The sequence below is a fragment of the Xyrauchen texanus genome, chromosome 44, assembly GCF_025860055.1.
Source record: "Xyrauchen texanus isolate HMW12.3.18 chromosome 44, RBS_HiC_50CHRs, whole genome shotgun sequence".
Lineage (NCBI taxonomy): Eukaryota > Metazoa > Chordata > Actinopteri > Cypriniformes > Catostomidae > Xyrauchen > Xyrauchen texanus.
In genome coordinates this window covers 6700414-6721565 of record NC_068319.1, presented here as the reverse complement: position 1 = coordinate 6721565, position 21152 = coordinate 6700414, and the positions used below count along the sequence as shown (strand labels likewise).

At 38.1% G+C, this 21152-nt stretch overlaps 1 protein-coding gene across 1 annotated transcript; it reads right to left on the bottom strand.

Annotated features, from left to right (window-relative positions):
- Positions 1-3649: 3649 nt before the first annotated feature.
- LOC127636887 (glutathione hydrolase 1 proenzyme-like) lies at positions 3650-19967 on the bottom strand. The gene is made up of 13 exons (XM_052117674.1): positions 19738-19967; positions 16440-16616; positions 14120-14250; positions 13496-13585; positions 12720-12912; positions 11742-11902; positions 11091-11240; positions 8559-8695; positions 5726-5913; positions 5453-5580; positions 4937-5049; positions 4733-4846; positions 3650-4216 (listed from the first exon to the last, which is right to left on the bottom strand). Exons 2-13 carry the CDS (start codon positions 16610-16612, stop codon positions 4070-4072), a joined length of 1725 nt encoding a protein of 574 aa, XP_051973634.1. The 5' UTR covers positions 16613-16616; positions 19738-19967; the 3' UTR covers positions 3650-4069.
- Between the last annotated feature and the right edge of the window lie 1185 nt (positions 19968-21152).

Genomic DNA, 21152 nt, shown 5'->3' with positions numbered 1-21152 from the left:
GAATTAAAAGAACAATTTCATGTCTATCCTTGTTAAGGGTTTTAGAAAGTAATTAGTTATAAGTAATGCAGTTACTTATTAGTACAGTAATCTAATTACACTGTAGAAGATGTAATTTGTAGATGGAAGCCACGTGCCATGTTGTCAGCCCCTCTGGGAGAGCCGGTGACACCTGTTCTGAAAATCTGTGCTGCTTGCTCAGGATGTGCTACTAGCAGTAAAAACAGTGATATGTAAAGTTAAAACATGGGTAGCACATGTCAGGAGGCACAGGAGAACCTGTCGTATGTACTACAGCATGAAATGTGTTAAAAACCTAGGTAGCACATCTTGTCAGGCAGATATCAGGATGTGCTACCAGCATAACTATCAGATAGTGTGATATGGTGTGAAGCTGCACTAATCCCTAACATTACCTCAAACCCTAATTCCAACCCTAAAACTATGCGAATATAGCATTGTTAGCACATCCTGATAGGTAGCAAGTATTTTCAGGACACCGGGATCAATGAAAGAACCTGGCCTTTTCCGACCAGCACAAACTCAACGGCTCTAAAAAAAAAAAAAAAAAACCCAGGTGGGAACAAACACCCCTGAAAAGCACAAGACAATGCTAAAATATTGGCAAATGAAGAGGCAGGACTGTACAACTTTATGAAAGCAAGATCTAAATAGACTTCATATTTGTGACCTGTAAAAACAGCTATAATGTGAGTCGCTACAATACGACAACCTTTGATCAAATCAGTGAACGCAGTGGATGAAATATCCGCCATCTTGTGCCCTGCTTCAAAACTGTGCGCTTGGTTTGTGACATAAGGGTGTCACAAGGATGATATTGTGAACATAAAAATCTAAGTTTGCATACATTTTCTATGCACTAAAGTATGTACTTTACTTCAGATGGGAAAGTACCGATATATACTAAATACCCCCTTGTCACTTACAGTTAGCATCTTGCTAAAATCAATGGCCTACTATAAAATTCATTACTACTTCCCTTTTTGGTTCATACATTTAAAAATTGGTGTAGCAATGTTGGATTTGCATTCTTTGCCACTTTTTGTTAACTAAAAATGTTGAATGAACCGTCACAAACATCAAGGCACCTTTGGCATACTATTTTTCAACATATTTATTTTGAGTTGGGATGCTCCAATTAGCTTTGAATACTATTTATGATAGAAATTGGGAGGCAGAGCATGTTCAACTACAACCCCAATTCTGAAAAAGTTGGGACAGTATGAAAAATGCTAATAAAAACAAAAAGGAGTGATTTGTAAATTAGATTCACCCTTTGTTATATCGAAAGCACTACAACTGAATTTCATTGTTTTTTTTTTAATGTACAGTAATTTCAAATATGACGATTGCAACACACTCCAAAAAAGTAGGGACAGGGGCAATTTAAAACTAATAACAATTTGACGAGTTGAAATAACAAGACAATGTGAGTCTTGGAGCTGTTAAACTGATGAGGCAACCCTATCATAGTATATAAGGAGCCTCCAAATACAGCCTAGTCCTTCAAGAGCAAGAATCATTCAAGACTTGCCAATTTGCCAACAGATGCTTCAGCAAATTAATCAGCACTTTGAGAACAATGTTCCCCAAAGTAAAATTGGAAGTATTTTGGGCATTACACCCTCTACAGTACACAATATAGTTAAAAGATTCAAGGAATCTTGTCAAATCTCGGTGCATAAAGGGCAAGATGAAAACCACTTCTGAATGCATGTGATCTCTGATCCCTCAAACGTCACTGTCTTAAAAAACATCATTCATCTGTAATGGATATCATGAACATGGGCTTGGGATAACTTTAATAAACCTTTGTTAGTCAACTCCACTCACCACTGCATCCTCAGATGCAAGATAAGCAGAAGCCCTACATCAACACTGTCTAGAAGCACTGCCGACTTCTCTGGGCTCGGTCTCATCTTAGATGGAAAGTAGAACAGTGTAACTGTGTCCTTTTTTGGTCCAACAAGTCCACATTTTAAATAGTTTATGAAAAACACAGCCGTTGTGCTCTCTGGTCCAAAGAGGAAAAGGACCATCCAAGCTGTTATCAGCTGTTATCAGCATCAGGTCCAAAAGCCAGTGTCTGTTTGGTCAGTGCCCATGGCATGGGTAACTCGCATATCTGTGAAGGCATCATTAATGCAGACAGATATGTACACATTTTGGAGCAGTATATACTGCCATCCAGCACCGTCTTTTCCAGGGACATCCCAGCATTTTCATCAGGACAACTTCAAACCTCATACTGGCCGAATAAGAGAGTGTGTGTGCAAGATTGGCCTGCCTGCAGCCTGACCATCTCCAATTGAGAATGTGTGGAGCATTATGAAGCACACAACACAGCAATGAAGACCCCATACAATTGTGCAGCTGAAGACCTGCATAATGGATTGTGGAGGTGGAGGTGTGGTTAAGCCTTCGTCCAGAGAGAGAGAATGCAGTATGGGTGCACACACCAGAGCGCTATATGTCTAACACCTGCTTCTGATTGCAGTGAGCAGTGGGGAGAGCGATATAAGGATTAACCAAGGCAGAGACTGGGAGAGAGAGTTGCCCAAAACTGTCTTTGCATTAAATGTTGGAAAGCTATTTTTAATTTGTTACTAAAGACTGAACTTTTTGAGTTGAAGTAATGCTTCCAGTTTCCTGCTTTACCCCACAAATGAACCCCGTTACACTGGTGCCAAAATCCAGGAAGGAGGAGGGATGAACTGTTGTGGAGTCCATGCCACTTCCATCCACCAGGGGAGCAGCCGCGGTCGTCTGCCTGGGGATGGATGGATCCCTGCGGCTGCCAAGTGTCGGAGGAACCACTGTCATCCAAAGAGAAAGAGGCGTAGGCGTTCTGTCTGACAGGGGTTGGAGGACCAGTTGCCGTTCGCCAGGGGAGGAGCGAGCTGTTGTTCATCAGAGGTCGGAGGAGTCGGTGAGGACCAGGCGATGGCGTGTCTGGGGACCGGCAAGCCAGTTTTCTCTCTGTCCCCTCTCTCTCTCTGTCACTCCACCTCACTCTTTCCCTCTCCAAGGGCTCCAGAAAGGCAGGGAAGACCTGCCAGCAGAGCCTAAATGCTTAATAAGTGTTATTAGAAGAAATGTTGATGTTTCACAGTGTTAAAGACTTGACTGTCCCAACTTTTTTGGAGTGTGTTGCAATCATCTGATTTGAAATTCCTGTACATTAAAAAAAACAATGAATTTCACAAGGTAAAACATCATATAATGTTTAGTTGTAGTACTTTCAATATAGCAAAGGGTGAATATAATTTACACATCACTCTTTTTTGTTTTTATTAGCATTTTTCACAGTTTTCTACATTGCAAGTGTGCAACACGTGTTGTTCCCTCAGTGTAGCTGGGGTGTTACTCTGTAAAGACAAAGTTTGAAAGTTTAATTAAAGTCTGTTTATGTGATTTTTGTGTGTCTGCAAGATAAATGATGCAGCTTGATGTTCAGTCGGGGTGCTTCTGTGTAGGGCCACATACTCGTGGGACATTACAAGGAGTATTTCAACTCTTGTTCACACTTCAGCTCTTATTAGAAGCTTAGACTTGCAAAGATTTCACTTGCCTTCATGTCAATCTCAGTATCCGGATAAAAGACCAGCTTTAAAGTTCATAATCACTCTTCAAATGCCAAACATTTATTTAATAAATACAGTTACACAGTAGCACATTTTACAATATTAATATTTATACATCCTTGGTTTGTAATTATCAGAACAGATGTAAAATAAAATCACAATGAATTAGTTTAATCAGCAGTCAAAAGAGATAAAACACACACCAATAAAATTCCTACTTCCTGCGTCAAGCAGTAGGAAGTGTAATCAAGCTCGAAATCATCATCATGCCTAAACTGCAAGGGCAAGATGTACAGTAAAAAAGTAGTTGCAGTTTGGTCTCTTTTCAACCAAAATCAACTGGATCACTCTCTGACAGAGGCACTTGTTGTTTTAGAGCAGCTTTAATGGAAGTGTCCTTAGGTGTCTCATAGCATCTCTACTGCCTGCAGCTGGGATGAAAACTTGGATCGCTGAGTCGGACATCAGTAGCCAGCTGCATAGCCTCCCTTACGAGGGTCTGACTCAGCGCTGAGTCCAGCATTGTACTGCACCACGGCCTGAACCACAGCACCGGTAGACTTTGATACCTCTGTAACATGGTTCTTCTGGGCAAGACCCTCCAAAACAGCCTGTGAGTAAATATACAAGTCAGACAGTTTTTTCTAAGTAAACCACTCGATATTCAGAACAAAAAAATGACATGGTAGAAACGGACAGACGATAACAATGTTCTGACAATAAAAACCTATTGAGGTGAATCTTATGAAACCTGCCAGGAATATGTTCAGGTCATATTTCACCCCGAGAAGCTGATGCAACATAATTTATATGACAATTAAGCAAATGTTCCCCTCCCAATTCTCATTAATGTAAGGCAATCAAAAAACAATCCAGAAACATTACAATAATGAGAGTCTGGGAGAAAATTAAACCGCAATGCAAAAAAAAAAAACTATGAACAAAAATATAAAACCTGGACATGTTTATATGAGATTCAGCCTTTCAAATATGCTTACACCAACATTCACCGACACTCACCTACAGCAGAGATAAGATTAATATATTGTACATCTGATCTTAGTCATATCTTATCTTAGCAGATTGTTAAAAATGACCCATATGGGCCAATAAATTGCTCCACCCACCCTGTCAAAGTCAGGCTCTCCCTCTGTTACGTTTGGACTGAGCTGATTGTGAATTCTTGGATCCACTACTGCCTTCTTCAGGTCGTATTCAAAGAATAGTGCATTTAAGATGACCTGCACAGAAGACGTCTGTTATGCATGGGCCAATAAATGGCAAAACTAGGTCCACCTTAACTATCAGAACTAACAGGGTGTCTCTAGCACCTGTGCGACTGCTGTGGTGATCTTCGTTCCACCAGATGCACCAACCACCATTTTAACTTTTTTGTTTTTGTCCAGCAGGATGGCAGGACACATGGAAGACATGGGCCTCTTAGCTGAGAAAACACATGAAACAACAAAGTTACCAAACAATTGAATCAAGCGAAATCTTCAAAGATACTGTGAATTTCATGTTTGAAAAATGAATATACTGCAGTATGCATTATGCAATGATAAACGTCTCAAAAAGTGTTATACATTTTCTTTATGACCTTGTTGCATTTCATGGACAATTTAGTGACTGCTGTCCAATTATCATCTCATAAGTGGCCCCAAAAAGCATTTGTACATACAGTGCGTTCACTGAAAAGTAAATGGTAGGACATAATTTGTTTGCAGAAGCAATTTAGTTTGATATTTAGTTTTCTAACACAAGAAATTCATACAATTTATGTGTGGCTTAAGTGTCCAAATACTTAGGGACCACTGTAGCCCCAAGATGTGAGTGTGTTTTCTCACATGGGACAATGAAGTTGTTCGGAGAAGGTGGAACTCCAAAGTTGTTTGTGATCAAAGGCGAACTGAAGTCATCCATCTCATTGTTTAGTAGAATTCCCGTTGAATTTGATATAAACTTGGAGCCAAAACTGTAAGAATGAAAAGAACATATTAATGTCAAAGTAATGACTCCTTCAACTCGCTTTCCTATAAATAGCAGATGACTATACTAAAGAATACATTTGGAAAACATCTGTAGCACCATTTATTAGGTTTGAGAAGGCAGTTGCTCACTATAGGTTAATGGTGCTGGTGGCAGCGACCGCGCTACCATCCTCTGCCACCACTGACAAATGTGATGTGCCGTGATTTTCCGGGAGGAAGAACTCAGGTTCGTAGTAACTCTCTTGCTGAGTCGTATTATCTGTGATCTTGTGGCGGATCATGTCAGCGTAGTCCTTTGAGGTGATGTTCTGGATGAACTGACAGTGGAAAGAGGAGGAGGCGAGCAGATCATTATTGCAGCCTTTCTAAATGGCACAATAATCTACAGCTTGAAAAGGCAGCTGATCAAAAGGGTGACGGTGCAATGAGTTGTTCAATGCTGCACTACATTCATGCTCTGTGAGATGCAGTATGTCGGTTTCAATAAAGGCTTTGATCATCACTGATATCTGCAGCAGCCTTGCCCGAGACTGAAAAAACATATGCCAATGAATTGGTGTAAAGCAGAACAGCTAATGAATATAAATGCAAAAATTCTAATACAACTGATTTTACATTAAAATAATGCTTTAAGTTGTGGTTTATATTAAGTTCTACAATTAACAACATCCCTGAACATTTCGAAACAGTAGGATTTAATGTTAACCAATGTGTAAAACAGTTCATCAACCGTTGATTTAGCAAGTAATCCATTATAGCCATGATTATTTATTTAAAATACAAAATATAAGTAACTGTATTCCACTAGTAATTAGAATGCAGTTACATTCAAACACTATTTTGATTACTGAAAAGATTACTTTGCATTTTACTGTCATTTGTTTCACTTCATATTTAGTCCTTTCAGATGGAAAAAATTTCTACATATAAATGATGCGATCCAAAGTGCATTTGAACAGCGGTGCAACACTTTCTTATGATGTGTTACATTCATACGAGCAGACAGAGAAGTACGTTTGAAATAAACCTTGTGTAAATTGTCAGATAAAATAAAATGCTATTTCTAGCCATTTTACATGTACATGTTACCAGGCACGATCATATTTTATATCAAGAAAATTCACGTTGAATCACAATTTCTTTTTTTTCTAGTAAGACCTTTGATATTAGGGCAAAAATCGTATTCTTGATAATATTTTTTTTATTGTTTTCCTGTAAAAATATCTAAAAATCTTTAAAACAAGATCAATTTGATTTATCTGATTTTAGAAACAACGTTGCATAAGATATTAAAGTTTTTCAGAGAATGTATTTTTCACACGTGTATATTGTCTTTCTGTACTGACAGAGTTTTTATAGTCAAAACAAGTGAAAAAATCTACCAGTGCTGAAGAAGTAATCCAAAGTATTTAGATTACATTACTGACCTTGAGTAATCTAACAGAATATGCTACAAATAAAATTTTACAGCATGTATTCTGTAATCTGTAGTGGAATACATTTCAAAAGTAACCCTCCCAACACTGATTATAGCAACTCTAGACTTTTTTGTCTTAAGGGTTAGGATGGGAATCGAGAACTGGTTCTTGTTTAGAACTGGTTTACTTTTTTACTGGAACATTTAGATTTTCATGACTTTTAGTTCTCTTGAACCACAGCGTGTCCAGTATTGTCCGATTCCCAAACAAATGACACTTATGAGACGGTTCCTTTAAAGAGGAATACAATTAACCTTAATCTTTTGATATGTAATAGTTCATTGTACTATAAAAAACACATTGCAAGTTTCAGAACTCAAAACTTCTTCCCCAAAACAAAAAGAGCATTTATTTAAACCAATATGCAAAAATGGCTTTTTGGATTTTCCCTACTTTGTGATGTCACAGAGATGAAAATATCAACACATGACTGCCTCTACAGCAAGACAAGACTACTATTACATCATTGCACCTTTGGTCTGCCCACTGACGCTCAGTCAGTAAGGTGAAGAGGACAGATTGGCCTAGCAACAAAGAGGACTTACACAGGATGCCTTCTTTTGCCTATCTGGAATATTGTTTTATGTTTTTCTAAATAAACATGCAATAGACAAACTGCTTCCACTGTTATCATGGATTTTTGCACCCCTTTGAAAAGACGCAATGTCAAGTTATAACTCTTAAAAGGAGACCCTTTGTGTGCCTTTCTGTTTTAGTATAAACGCATCCTGGATCAATGTGCGTCCTATTTTTAATTGTCGTCTATGTAAACATGCACTAGATGGACATCTTTGATAGTTTTGATGCTTTTTCACCAATGTGCGCCACATTTTAAGAGTGATACAATTAAAATGTTTAAAACGCATCTGTTCTGCTCCATTCCATTGCTACCGCTGGTTGTGTCTCATCCAGAGTAAACAGACGATAAATGATTTTGTGCCTGTGAAGACCAGCGTCTATGGAGATTTATCAAAGGGTGAAATATGTGTGCATTGTTTCACCATGCATTGGATTATGTATGTGCATCATATTTCAGCATGATGAGCAGAGGTGTATTGAGAGCTCGAGCCCCTCCGTAATGGTCTGCGATTGTAATCTGTTTACCGTCACCTCTATTCAAGGATTACATGAACATGTGAACTACGGAAATCATTAAATTCCACACCATTCCTGTCCCTCCTTAAAGTAATAGATAAAAAATTAAAATGTGGTCATTTACTTAGCCTCACATTCCAAACCCATACAGTATGACTTTCTTTGTTCCTCACACAAAGCTATCGTATGGCTGTACTATTTTAAAGGTACCAGATTTCTATGGTGCTTTTTTGTCTTTCTTGAGCTTGCCAACACATGTCCCCATTCTATTTCATTGTATGGAAAAAGTAGAGTGAGCATTCTTAAAAAGTCATATGGGTTTGGAACTGAGTAAAGGATGACAGAATTTTCATTTGGGTGAATAAATCCTTTAATTGTGCATAACTTACATCGGAGATGTTGACAAATCTTGGATCCCCCAAAACGGACCTCTTGGCGTATGCAAATCGGAACGCCTCTACTATGCGATGATAGGTGAGGACTTTCTTTTCAGTGGTGGAGACACTGTCTGGGCTAAAGTTGAAACCTGCGGCAGAGAGAGTGGGAGTTTGGTAGATTCACTGCGTTTTATGATAATTTGTCCACGCCAGCTGCTGTCACACAGAATACACTGTACTGCAGAAACCAAATCTTACTAGACCTGCTCATCTAGATGACAAAATCATCCATACAGATATGACTTAAATTAACAGTTCACCCTAAAAATTCAAAATCAGTCATCATTTTCTAAATGTGTTTTATTTTGCATGACGTTCATACTGTTTTTTTCCCCTTTAACGAATTATAAAGTGATCAGAGGCTGTCAAGCTCCAAAAAGGACAAAGCAAAGCACCGTAAAGGTACCATAAAACTAGTCTGTACAATTTGTTTGCTATATTTATGAAGCCATGCTCCCAAATATTGTTCACATTTCTGCATATTAAAACTAGCACATTGCATTTGGTTCCAAAGGTCTGAGAAGCAATTGCATTTGGTATCACTGACACCTGAATATGCACAAGCTGAGACTTCAGAACTACAGTAGAGCGGAATATTACCGGAATCATTAAGAGGAATCGGAATAAGAACCAAAATATAGTTTTGAAACAAAGTTCGGGAGGAGCATGTTCATTTAATCTGACCAAACACAATGCTAGAGTATATATATTGCTTCTTATCGGTGAATAACAACTACAATTTTGGTCTGTTCCTCACAGTAAGCTAGCATATGGCTTCAGAAAACTTGGAATATAGCACACATTCATATGTACAATATTTATGTTCCTTTTTTGGCCTTTTTGGAGTTTGAAAGCATGTGGTCACTGTATGTTTTCACTGTACACAAAAGAGCAGCTAGGACATTGTGCTAAACTTCTCCTTTGGTTTTCCGCAGAAGAAAGAAAGACATGTTTTCTAAACACCATGCGGATGAGCAAATGATGACAGAATTTTAATTTCTGTATAAAATATAACTTTAATGTTGATCATAGCCAAAGAAACAGACCTAGCGTCTTAGTGAAAACTTCCCAGATCGTCTCAGCCACTGATTGCTGGCACGTCTATTAGAATTATTTGAACAATTATTAGCGATTCTGCGTGGAACGTGTTTCATAACTAGTGAATAAACAAAGCTATATTGTGACAAGCAAGTGCTCACAGTGTTAATCAACAGCCGTGGCTTGTCTGACTGCAACTTAATGAGTTTCTCATCAGTACAGCCACAGTGTGGGTGTCTGAACAGACCAAGACACAGAGTCGCAAAGAGCGTCCAGCACGGCTTAAAGAAAGCAGTGCTGATGATTCTTAGATGACTGGCTGCTTCAGAGAAAGCCCTGCTTATGGAACCCCAAGGAAAAGGTTGGAGCACGTTGGCTGCATGGATTTTTCCATGCTTGGTTTGTGTCCAATTAGTGGCAAACAGCCCACGTTAGTGTTGGTGTGGGAGACAGGAGGACAGGCATAGCGGAGTGAAGGGTTGAGAGATTTTAATAGCTCAAAGCAAAGGAAAGTTGGTAGGTTTGGAAGTTACTTCCTCTCCTGACCGTTCCACAAGAGGAAACAGTTCAAAACATTAAAGATTTACTAATAGTCATGCTTTATAATCAGTATCAACTAGATACAGATTTGTACACATGAAAGGCTGTGTGAATATCACAAAAACTTTTTTTTTCTTTCTGTATTTTTGCAATACAGTCCCGTAATGAGAACTGGGGGCAGGCGGTGTACTTGATTATCAAAAGCTTTAAAGGGGACCTATTATGCAAAATTCACTTTTACATTGTACGTAAATATGAGTTGGCAGTGTGTGTACACTGATTCCACGGCTAATGCATCTAAAGTTATCATTGTCTGTGATTGTATTCACGGAGACCAGGTATATATATATATATATATATATATATATGTATTAATACATATATGGCTGAACTCCGGTATTTACGCTGTCAGTCATATTGGTTCTGATTTGTTGTTGCTGTAGTATCTGAAGCATAGGCACAGCCCTCCTCCAGAAAGGGGTGGGGAGCAGCAGCTCATTTGCATTTAAAGAGACATACACGAAAACAGCGTGTTTTTGATTCCACCCAAAAAGAGGCATTTATAACATAATATAATGATCCGTGTGGTATTTCGAGCTGAAACTTCACAGACACATTCTGGGGACACCTGAAACTTATATTACATCTTGTAAAAAGGGTCATAATAGGTCTCCTTTAATGGTGTAAAAATAGGCTTATTTTATATCTTATTTTATTTGACTTTATTTCTGTGCCACTAACGTCACCAAACGGAATTGTAAAAAACTGTTTCTTAGTTTATTCATTTGATTTTAGTGTGAAATATGAAATATGACTTGTTTTGTGAGAGTCACACAGTAAGCACAAGGTCAAAAGGTCATTAAGTGTACAGGATAACCTCAGTTTGTGTCTATACCCTGTTCTTACCGCTCAGGATGTTGAGTATTAACGTGAGGACTGGGCCACTGGCTGGCGCGTTGGGAGCAACCATTGTGAATTCACCCACGGTAGAGGTCGGGGGGGTTTCATCCAGCACTGGTTTGTAATCTCTCAGATCCTCCAGAGTTATTATCCCATCTGCAACAGACGCAAAACAGACGCCCGGGTGACGCATGATTCTTAGCAATTTAATGAGATCAGACCTATTGAGTTACCAATTTAGTCATTAATAACCAATTGTTTGTCATTCTTCAACACCTCTGCGTGAGGGGGACTATTGGCAGCACTGCAGGAATTAAGGTGATGTAAAATATTTAGAAATAAGTGAACAACTGCACCTGTGTCACTAAAGAAGCTTAGCAACTGCACAATTTAGTACCTTTCAAAATGGGCAGTCAAGTATATCTAACTTGTAAAACGCAGCCCTAGTAGCCAAATAGGACATATTCATGGATCAACATTCGATTAATTCCTATTTCTAATGAAATAATTTTCCTCTGATTTGAGTCATCCCGTTCATATAACTATCATCTATTTTGAAGCCACACTTTTGATTTTGTCAGTTTTCATGAATAGACTTTTTTAGAAGAGGTTTTTTTTTATAAAATAATAAAAAATCAATATATTTGAAAAAAGAACCTGCAGCTTTGATGTCCTTCACGAGGTTCTCAGCGATTGGTCCGCTGTAGAACGCTTCAGGCCCATTCTCTGCTATGAGTTCGTAAGTGTCGGCCAGTTTAGTAAAAGTGATGGTGTCGTTTTCTTGCAAGATGTTGCCAGTGGAATCACAGAACACAGAACTAAGAAAGCAAACAACTATCAGAAATGATTTTGTAGTTGTGAAGGGGAAATTGTAAGACTAATTGTAACAACTTTGTGTATAAACTGCACTGTAGGCCTACATACCAGTAGTATAGCTAAAAGTAGGTGTAACATAAAATACAAGAATGTCTTTCATTACAGTATTCAAATCTAAAGTGCAATTTTTGCATCACAAAACAATATGGGAAAACTCCCCCTCACTCCATTGGTTGAGCCAATGTTGCTGTGTCGGGGTACTTAAACAAACAAAGCAATGTTTTGAAAGTGCCAGAGTTACAGTAAATACACTTTTCAAGGGAATTGATCTTACAAATGGCTTACTTAATGTTGTGTGCAATTTAAAGGGAAAGTTCACCCAAAAATGAAAATTCTCTCATCATTTAGTCACCCACATGCCATCCCAGATGACTTTCTTTCTCATGCTATAAATAAAGCAAATACAGATTTTTGAAGACTATCTCAACTCTGTTGGTGCAGCCAACGCAGGTCAGCAGGGACCAACATTTTGAAGCTCCAAAAAGCACATAAAATCAGCATAAAAGTAATCCATACAACTCCAGTGGTTAAATCCATGTCTTCACAAATGATAAAATATGTGTGCATGAGAATGAGATGTCTGGGATGGCAGGAGGGAAAATTATGAGAATTATGAGTTTTTATTTTTGGGTGAACTATCCCCTTAAGCTTAAAAACGAGAAAATATTTTAGGATAAAAATCAGTATACTTTAGCTTTGAATTGTTAGAAGACATTTTTAGAAAAAACATATGTGTAGAAAATGTAAATTTATGCTTACCATAACACCTTGTCATTCGTAATGGTTCCTCTGTTTGATTTTATTGCGCTGGCTAAAGCGCTACCCACAGGAAAGCCATTCCGGGCCAGTTTTATACTTGGTAAAAACAGCTCTTTCCATAGCAGCTTGCCGTGCCGTTTATGAGCCAACTCATACCCCCGTATCTCCCCAGGAACGGCAATGGCCAAACCACCTGGGGATAATTTTTTTTACTCACATGACCCCAAAAGACCTGTTAGTATCTCAGACCGCCAAAAGATTTGAGAAAGCATGCTACACTTCTTTAAAAGAAGAGATACATTGTAAGTAATAGAAATGTTGCAATGCCATACTACAGCGCAAGCATATGGTATCTGGAAATTAGATCTCAATTGCTTCTCCTAAACAACAATGAGAGTAAATGGAGAACAAAGGGAGACATTTTTGTAAAGATGGAAAGATATTTTGATGTGTTCTAAAGAACTGTAGGAGAAGAATCTGAGACAGAGTTGATTCTTCAATGAACTCATTGTACAAGATCTATGTTGGCAACCAATGCACTTGACACTAAGTTGTTCTGACACACAATCATGTGCAAACTCATGTAGCTTTCTTTAAAAAGTCCTACATTAAGCAGATAAAAAGCCAGTTCAACTGTGAGTTATTGATTGTTGACATTTTGTTTATAGTTTTTGATGCTTATCTCCTTGTTTGGCACCGGATCACAAGGCCACTCATCGTGTAAATCCTGTTTCACCAATGATTTCCCCAGTTTATGTAATGTAGATAATGGATACCTTTCTGGGAAAGGTCAGTGCTATTTCCAAACATGTCTCTGGTTGCTTTTGCTGGGGCCGTCTCACGTGCATCAATGGTTTCGACTTTTCCTGCAAAAAATAAGCTAGATCTATATAGAAAATATCTATCTATATAAGTACATATTTAAAAAAAATTATAATACAAAATAAATAAATACATAAATGTAAAAATAAATAAATATATATATATATATATATATATATATATATATATATATATATACACACACATACACATATACACACACACACACACACACACACACACACACACACACACACACACACACTATTTATATTCGGGTTTGATTCCAAATTAATTAATTATGTATTATGTATTATAAAAACACGCATTACCTAGGAATTGAACATGTGCATTTGCTGTTGATAGCATACTTCAATCACAGTTGTTTTAAATTTCAAGCTATAGTTGATATATTTACGCCAGTAGGTGGCGACAAATGCGTGTAATGAGTGAGTCATTGATTTAATTGATTCGTTAAAAAACAACAACCGGAACAGTGGAAGTGAAAGAGATTGATTCATAGACATGAATGTGTTTGGACACCACATTGAATCAGAAAGTTCGTGGTGAGCTGATACCTGTTTTGGCATCATAAATAGTGAGAAACAGTCCTCCTCCGATGCCCATGCTGTGGGCATTCATCAAACCCACGCACAGCAGACCAGCGATGGCAGAATCTACAGCAGAACCACCTCTCTTTAGAATGTCCCTTGATGACACACAGAGAGGGCATTTGGCATGAAAACCTGGTTATTACAATTTTAAGTATCAGAATGAAATAAAACAAGAGTTTGATGAGAGATACTACAAAATTCCTTAAAGGGGCACTCAGTACGTTTTGATCATGTCGTTTGCATTTTCACTTTTTAGTTAAAGATGCCATTGTAGAAAATCGCTATTCACAGTCAACCATGATTAATTTAATCCATACTGTAAATGAAAGTGTGATAAAGCGAGAAGTATTCAGCAAATTATGTGATCCTTACATGGCAGCCCCCATGTGGAGACCCTCTCCGTGTAGAATAAACGGCTTGTATAAGGTTAATGATATGACTGGGGTCTTCTCATTTGAGTCATCATTTTTATATGCATATGTTTCAAAAGTACAAGTAGGAGTAAAACTTTTTAATGAGGAAAGAAATTACTGAGTGCAACGTGCTGTTTCTTTATGAAGACGTTAGTCACACAAAAGGGATAGTACACCCAAAAAGGAACATTCTTTTACTCACCCTCACGCCATCCCAGATGTGTATAACTTTCTTTCTTCTGCTGAACACAAACAAGGATTTTAAGAAGAATATTTCAGCTCAGTAGGTCCATATAATGCAAGTGAATGGGTGCCAAAATTTTGACGCTCCAAAATGCACATAAAGGCTACATAAAAGTAATCCATATGACTCCAGTGGTTAAATCAATATCTTCAGAAGCAATATTATAAGTGTGTGTGAGAAACAGATCAATATTTAATACAATTTTTACTATAAATTCTCCTCACTGCCCAGTAGGTGCTGATATGCTTAACGACTCCAAATTGCCAAAAACAAAAGAACAAGAATATGAAAGTGAAAAAGGAGATTAATAGTAAAATGTTTCTCACCCACAACTATCAAATCTCTTCTGAAGACATGGATTTAACCACTGGAGGCTTATGGATTACTTTTATGTGATTTTTTGAGCTTCAAAATTCTGGTCACCATTCACTTGCATTGTAAATGGTCTGCACTTATATAGCGCCTTTTTAACTTTAGCGGTATTCAAATAGCTTTATACTGCTTCTCATTCACCCATTCACACACCAATGACAGCAGAGCTGCCATGCAAGGTGCTAACCTGCCATTGGGAGCAACTTGGTGTTCAGTGTCTTGGCCAAGGACACTTTGGCATGTGGCCCAGGAATCAAACCACCAACCCTGCGATTAGTGGACAATCCACTCTACCATCTGAGCCACAGCCGCCCCAATTGTATGGTTGTATGCTGAAACTTCTTCTAAAAATCTTTGTTTGTGTTCTGCTGAAGAATGAAAGTCATACACATCTGGGATATAATTAGGTTAAGTAAATGATGAGAGAATTTTCAGTTTTTGGAGAACTATCCCTTCAAGAAGCATGGCTAAATTACCAAAATGTATGTGGATGTCTCCTTCAAATTAAAGGGATTGACTACGAACAGATGCATATGTAATGGTAGCCAGCTGGTAGGTAGCTGTGCAGTGTGTAAACTTTACTCCCCTGGCCTCAAGAGGTGCACTAGCAACTGACGCTAGAGGCTGTAGCCTTTAGCCTCCTTGTTAATGCGCCCGCCTCCCATTCCAGAAACAATGGTTCAAATCCCATTAGGAGTGGGTTGAGCAGGACCCGTTTCAGTGGTGCCATGACCCGGATGGGAGTGAGGTTTAGGGGGGAGAGTGTAAGGGTAACCAGTTTGTAGGCAGCTTTGTAGAGTGTAAACCTCACTCTCCTGGCCTCAAGAGGCGCACTAGCAACTGACGCTAGAGGCTGTAGCTTTTAGCCTCCTCGTTAGAGCACCCGATTCCCATGCCAGAGAAGCTGGTTTGAATCTCGTACGGAGTGGGTCAAGAAGGCCCTGTTACACATAGAATGATAACCAAATGCAGTCCCTTTCATTCAGTCATATAAAGTAAAACATTTGCCTTTATTCATTTAGACAAGTTAATTTAGTTGTCACCTACTGAAGCACATTTTCAGGATGCCTGACAAAACATTTTCATTGTGTGTAACCTCATATGACCCTCCAAAGGTCTCAGCAGGTTATTCAAAATATTGTAATTAATTTCAATGTAATATTTCTCAGACTTTGGTTACATTATGAGCTGCAATGAAACAACAGGTGAGAGATGTCACAATATCAACTTGTATTTGACTATAAGGAATTCAAACCTGCCGATTTCTGAGCATGGCCCAGCGTCCGCAGCCACCGCCGCCTTAAAGTAACCGAGTCCCGGTTCAAATGTGGATGTTTTGCCCCGTACCCCAAAGAAAACTCCCACAAACGTGCCAACAGCAGCCAGCACCAGCAAGAGAAGACCCACCACAATAGACTTCTGCACCATTTTCCTGCAACAATATCAAACATCTATAGCAGTGGTGTAGCCAAGGGTGTAGCCACCCAAATTAGACCCAGGCCCACCCAGAATATTACAGATTATTCTTTGACTTCATATATATATTTAGAAAATAGTTTTAAAATATGCATATATTCAGATTTATGAAAGTGAAAGAACTGTTTGCGCTGCCTTTCTGTTGTTAGGAAAAATGTGGTTTAAAAAAATGTGGGCAAAGATTTAGCCCATCCATTTTTATTGAGGCTCACCCAAAAGTCATTTCCTGGCTACGTCGTTGATCTACAGTCCACTATTGTCAGATGTATGGATGGCCTTTATACTTGTGCGTGTATGTGTTTTTTAGGGGGGGCGGTTTAGCTTATCTGCATTTAAAGCTATTGCATTTTCAAGAACTGTATGGTTTGACTTGAATCAAGAAGTATTTGTGAAAGTACTGTAATGAGATTTTTGCTGATTAGAGAACAGAACTTGGAGAAACTGCACATAAGAACAGATTGTGCATGCCAGAGATAAGAGAATATATCCATTCTCATTGACTTGGAACCCATAACCATGACCTGCCTGAAAAAAATCTATGTTAATATTTTAAGTCAAGTCAAGTCATTTTTATTTATATAGCGCCTTTCACAACACACATCGTTTCAAAGCGGCATTACAGAAAATCAAACTGTAATATTTATAATGTATTAGAGTCATCATTGTATAGTTTGATCAAATATGATTGTGAATTGTGTTTTAAAATAAGTAATTAAATAATAATTGTATTTATAACCCCAGTGAGCAAGCCGAAGGCGACTGTGGCAAGGAACACAAAACTCCATAAGTTGTTGGTTAATGGAGCAAAACAATTTTGGGAGAAACCAGACTCACTATGGCGGCCAGTTCCCCGCTGGCTAACAGCATGAATATAATGCCAATATTACTTATTTATGTGCAGTGCAAGTTATGGTTTAAAATGATTAACCTTAGTAAGTGTTCAGGTCCAGTGTTTAAACAAATATTTTGTTAGAACTGTAAAATTAATTAATGACTAATGCCTTTGAAGTTCATCCTGTATTAACTGCAGAAGTTCACATAGATGCATTGTCGATGCGTTAGTCGGCTGATGAAGTGTTTTGTTGGCAATTAATTGATAGTCTATGTATTCCATTAGAAGAGTGTAGTCCATCATTTGGCCGAGGTGATGCAGGCAGAGATCAGTGATGTGCATCACAGATCAACCTGGCTGCTAATTTCAGTGAGGTCTATCCTAAGTCCAAGGTTCAGGTAGTGGCATATGAAGTATCCCATGTTGTAGCTGGCATAATTTAATCCTCTGAAGTCCATCGTAATAGACTGAAGTGCTGCTATGTCATCATCACACAGCGACACTCAATCAATGATTATATAATATAAGTTATGAAGTGCATTATTCATCCGAAAAAGTGCCCTTTCACCTCTCACCATTATGTAATGTAAAACGTCATAACTGATATATTGATAAACACACAGAGGGATCCAAAATTCTGAAACTACATTTTGAAATCATTCAAAATCAAATGTAAACCTTAATGTAGATGGAACTTTTTTATGATTTAAAAAAATGTAAACAAAAGTATGAATTGATGTATTAATGAATATGAACTATTTATTAATAGGTCATAAAGTAATTTGTAAATCATTTGTACAAAAGGTCAGAGTTCCTTGCTTATAACATATATCATCATGATTTGGAAAAATTTGTGGCATCCATACCAGCTCGAATGTGTATTGTTATTAAAGCAAAAATGTGACAGCAAGAACTAAGAAATGAATGTACATTTTTCTATTTTCTTCCCTCAAACTGTTATGTTGAAAATATAATTTGTAATGATAAACAATTAAGTAATAGAAATTTTGGAACCCACTGTATATGAGGAGGTTAAATAGCAAGTACAGTAAATCCAACAGCTGTACACTTAGGAGCATACTGAATAACATTACACCATTTTCTTCTTTCTTCCTAAACACAATGTCAGGTCACATTTGCAATGATTATTCATGCAAAAGGCGTGTAATGAAATTGGTCTCTGTTGTTTGGTTGTTATTATTCCTCTGAGGAAGATTGGGGCTAATCAAGATTCTCCATCTTCTCTATTTCTACAGAACAGTCTGAATTTTGCTACTGTAAATGCATCCGTCATTTCATCATTATACACTTGCTTATTGCTTCCCCATTTGCATGTAAATCAACCCCTAATTCTGTATTATATGAGCAAATAAGTGTATTAGAGGGAATTACAAATGTCATAAAAATGTATCCTGGCTGTTTCTTTGTCATTTTATGTTGCTTAATGTAGCTTAATGCCAAAGGCAAGAAGACTTCTGCTTTAATAATTTGAGAACTTTGAATAAAAAGGCTCGTATGATCTTAAATCCTCCTCAGAAAAAGCGCCTTTTCATAGTTTCAAAGCCCTGCTACTGTCCACATTAAATCCTGTCAGACTGCTGTGTGTGGGAACCAATTGCAGCACATCTCTGAGAAGCTGCAGTGCCTGTAGCCAACAAAATTAAACCCACCACACAAGAGACTCACATTTTCTCACACACAGAGAGGGAAAGACAACAGAGTGAGAAGGAGATATATTGTTTTAGTTCCTCCTACAAATCTAAACAAAAGAGCCAAAAATCCCATCCTAAGTGTTCAGTGTATGTTCCAGCATAAAAGACCTCAAATGTTTTCTAATATTGTATGCAGCAAATTACAGTACTGAAAATATGTCTCATAATCGGTTTTTATTTTTGTCTTTGCTGCATGTTTAATATGCAATGGCCCCCAAAAGTATTTGGACTCTTAAGTCAAACAATGCATATATTTGCATTACATAACAAAATATAAAACCAAACAGCATTAAAAAGAAAAAAAAAAGTTTGTTAGAAAAATGGCAAAAAAAGGTGAAGTTAGTTCTGAGAAACGTTCTAGCGTCCATTGGTTGGAGATGACTACTTGACTTTACATTTAGACATCTGAGACCAAAAGTGTCCGATTAGTTTTGAGGGCTACTGCTTGAAGCCTGGTTGATGATTCAATTAATTTAAAGACTGATGAGTTCCATATACGTTGAAGTATGAAAGTGTATTAGAGTTTTACCTACCTGTACACAGAACAGGCCTCTTGTTGAGTATTCTATTAAATCAGCCTACGTTCTGCAGTCCTTCCTGACTATACCAATGCTGTGAACATCTGGCTTTAAATGTCTAACTATCAGCACCATCAAACTTTAACCGCAGTCGACAAATCACCTTACGAAATCTCCATTATTGTTTTATTGGCTTTGGTGTAAGGATCACAGGTTGAGGTGGTGAGAAAGATACATTTGTGCCACAATTACAATCATATTATATTGATTACATTTTGACTTAAAAATGAGAACAAATACCCTAGCCAACTTTTTCACCCTAGCCAACTTTTTCACAAGTACAGAAGGCTTAATGTTACTTGAATCACTTGATTGCAGACATTTAATCTTTGAATGGTTAAGCCACTGTTCATGTTGTAATCAGTGCATTTGCTTAGTCACGGTGAAAGATTAACCATGGGGAGTTTGAACACATAACGTTCCACATAATGTAGACGCATAAAAACACAAACGTTTCACATCTAACTTCTGTACTGCTAGTCTTTCTTGTCTTTTCAAGGCATTTACTGCAAACACAACTCTAGCGATGTATTTTTGTGCACCAGTGAATGGCTGGGTGAATTGAGGTCTGTGATTGCTTGGTGACCACAATCACCTCTGCTGTTCTGTGCTAATGTATTATCACTATAATTAATAATGTACTGTGGCAAGCACTGTGTGACGATTACCCTGGTGACCACTAGGGGTCGCCATGTTTGTTTATTGTTTCCCTGCCTTGTGTGTTGATTATGGGTTTTGTAGTTTTGGCATTGTCTTTTGTTTCATTGGTTCTTGTTGATTATTAATCCCAGCCTCCCAGGTGTTCCTTGTTTCCTCCTTTGCCCCTTGTGTATTTAATTCCTTGGTTTTCCTGTGTTCTTTGTCTGTTGTTTACCATTTATGGATGTAGTGATTTGTTCTGTTTTCATGTCTTAGTTTATTTTCCTGAGTTTTAGATCCTATTTCTCTCGACACCTTCCAGCAAACGTTACACACCGCAATTTTTGGAGAAGGGAGTGTGGGTGAAATAAATTATTGTTTTATTGTCTGCATAGGTATTTGAAGTAGATAAGTGAAAGTTACAAACCTTAAAAAGAAAACGGGCAAAAAGTGCTCTTCACTGAGTCATGGTTTTGTCTCACCAGGGATGATGGTAGGACTCGCATTTATTGTCGAAGGAATGAGCGTTACACAGAGGCCTGTACTCTGGAGCGGGATCGATTTGGAGGTGGAGGGTCCGTCATGGTCTGGGCGGTGTGTCACAGCATCATCGGACATTCCAGGCAAACTCATTGCTGTGCATTACAGGAAAGACATCCTCCACCCTCATGTGGTACCCTTCCTGCAGGCTTATCCTGACACGACCCTCCAGCATGACAATGACACCAGCC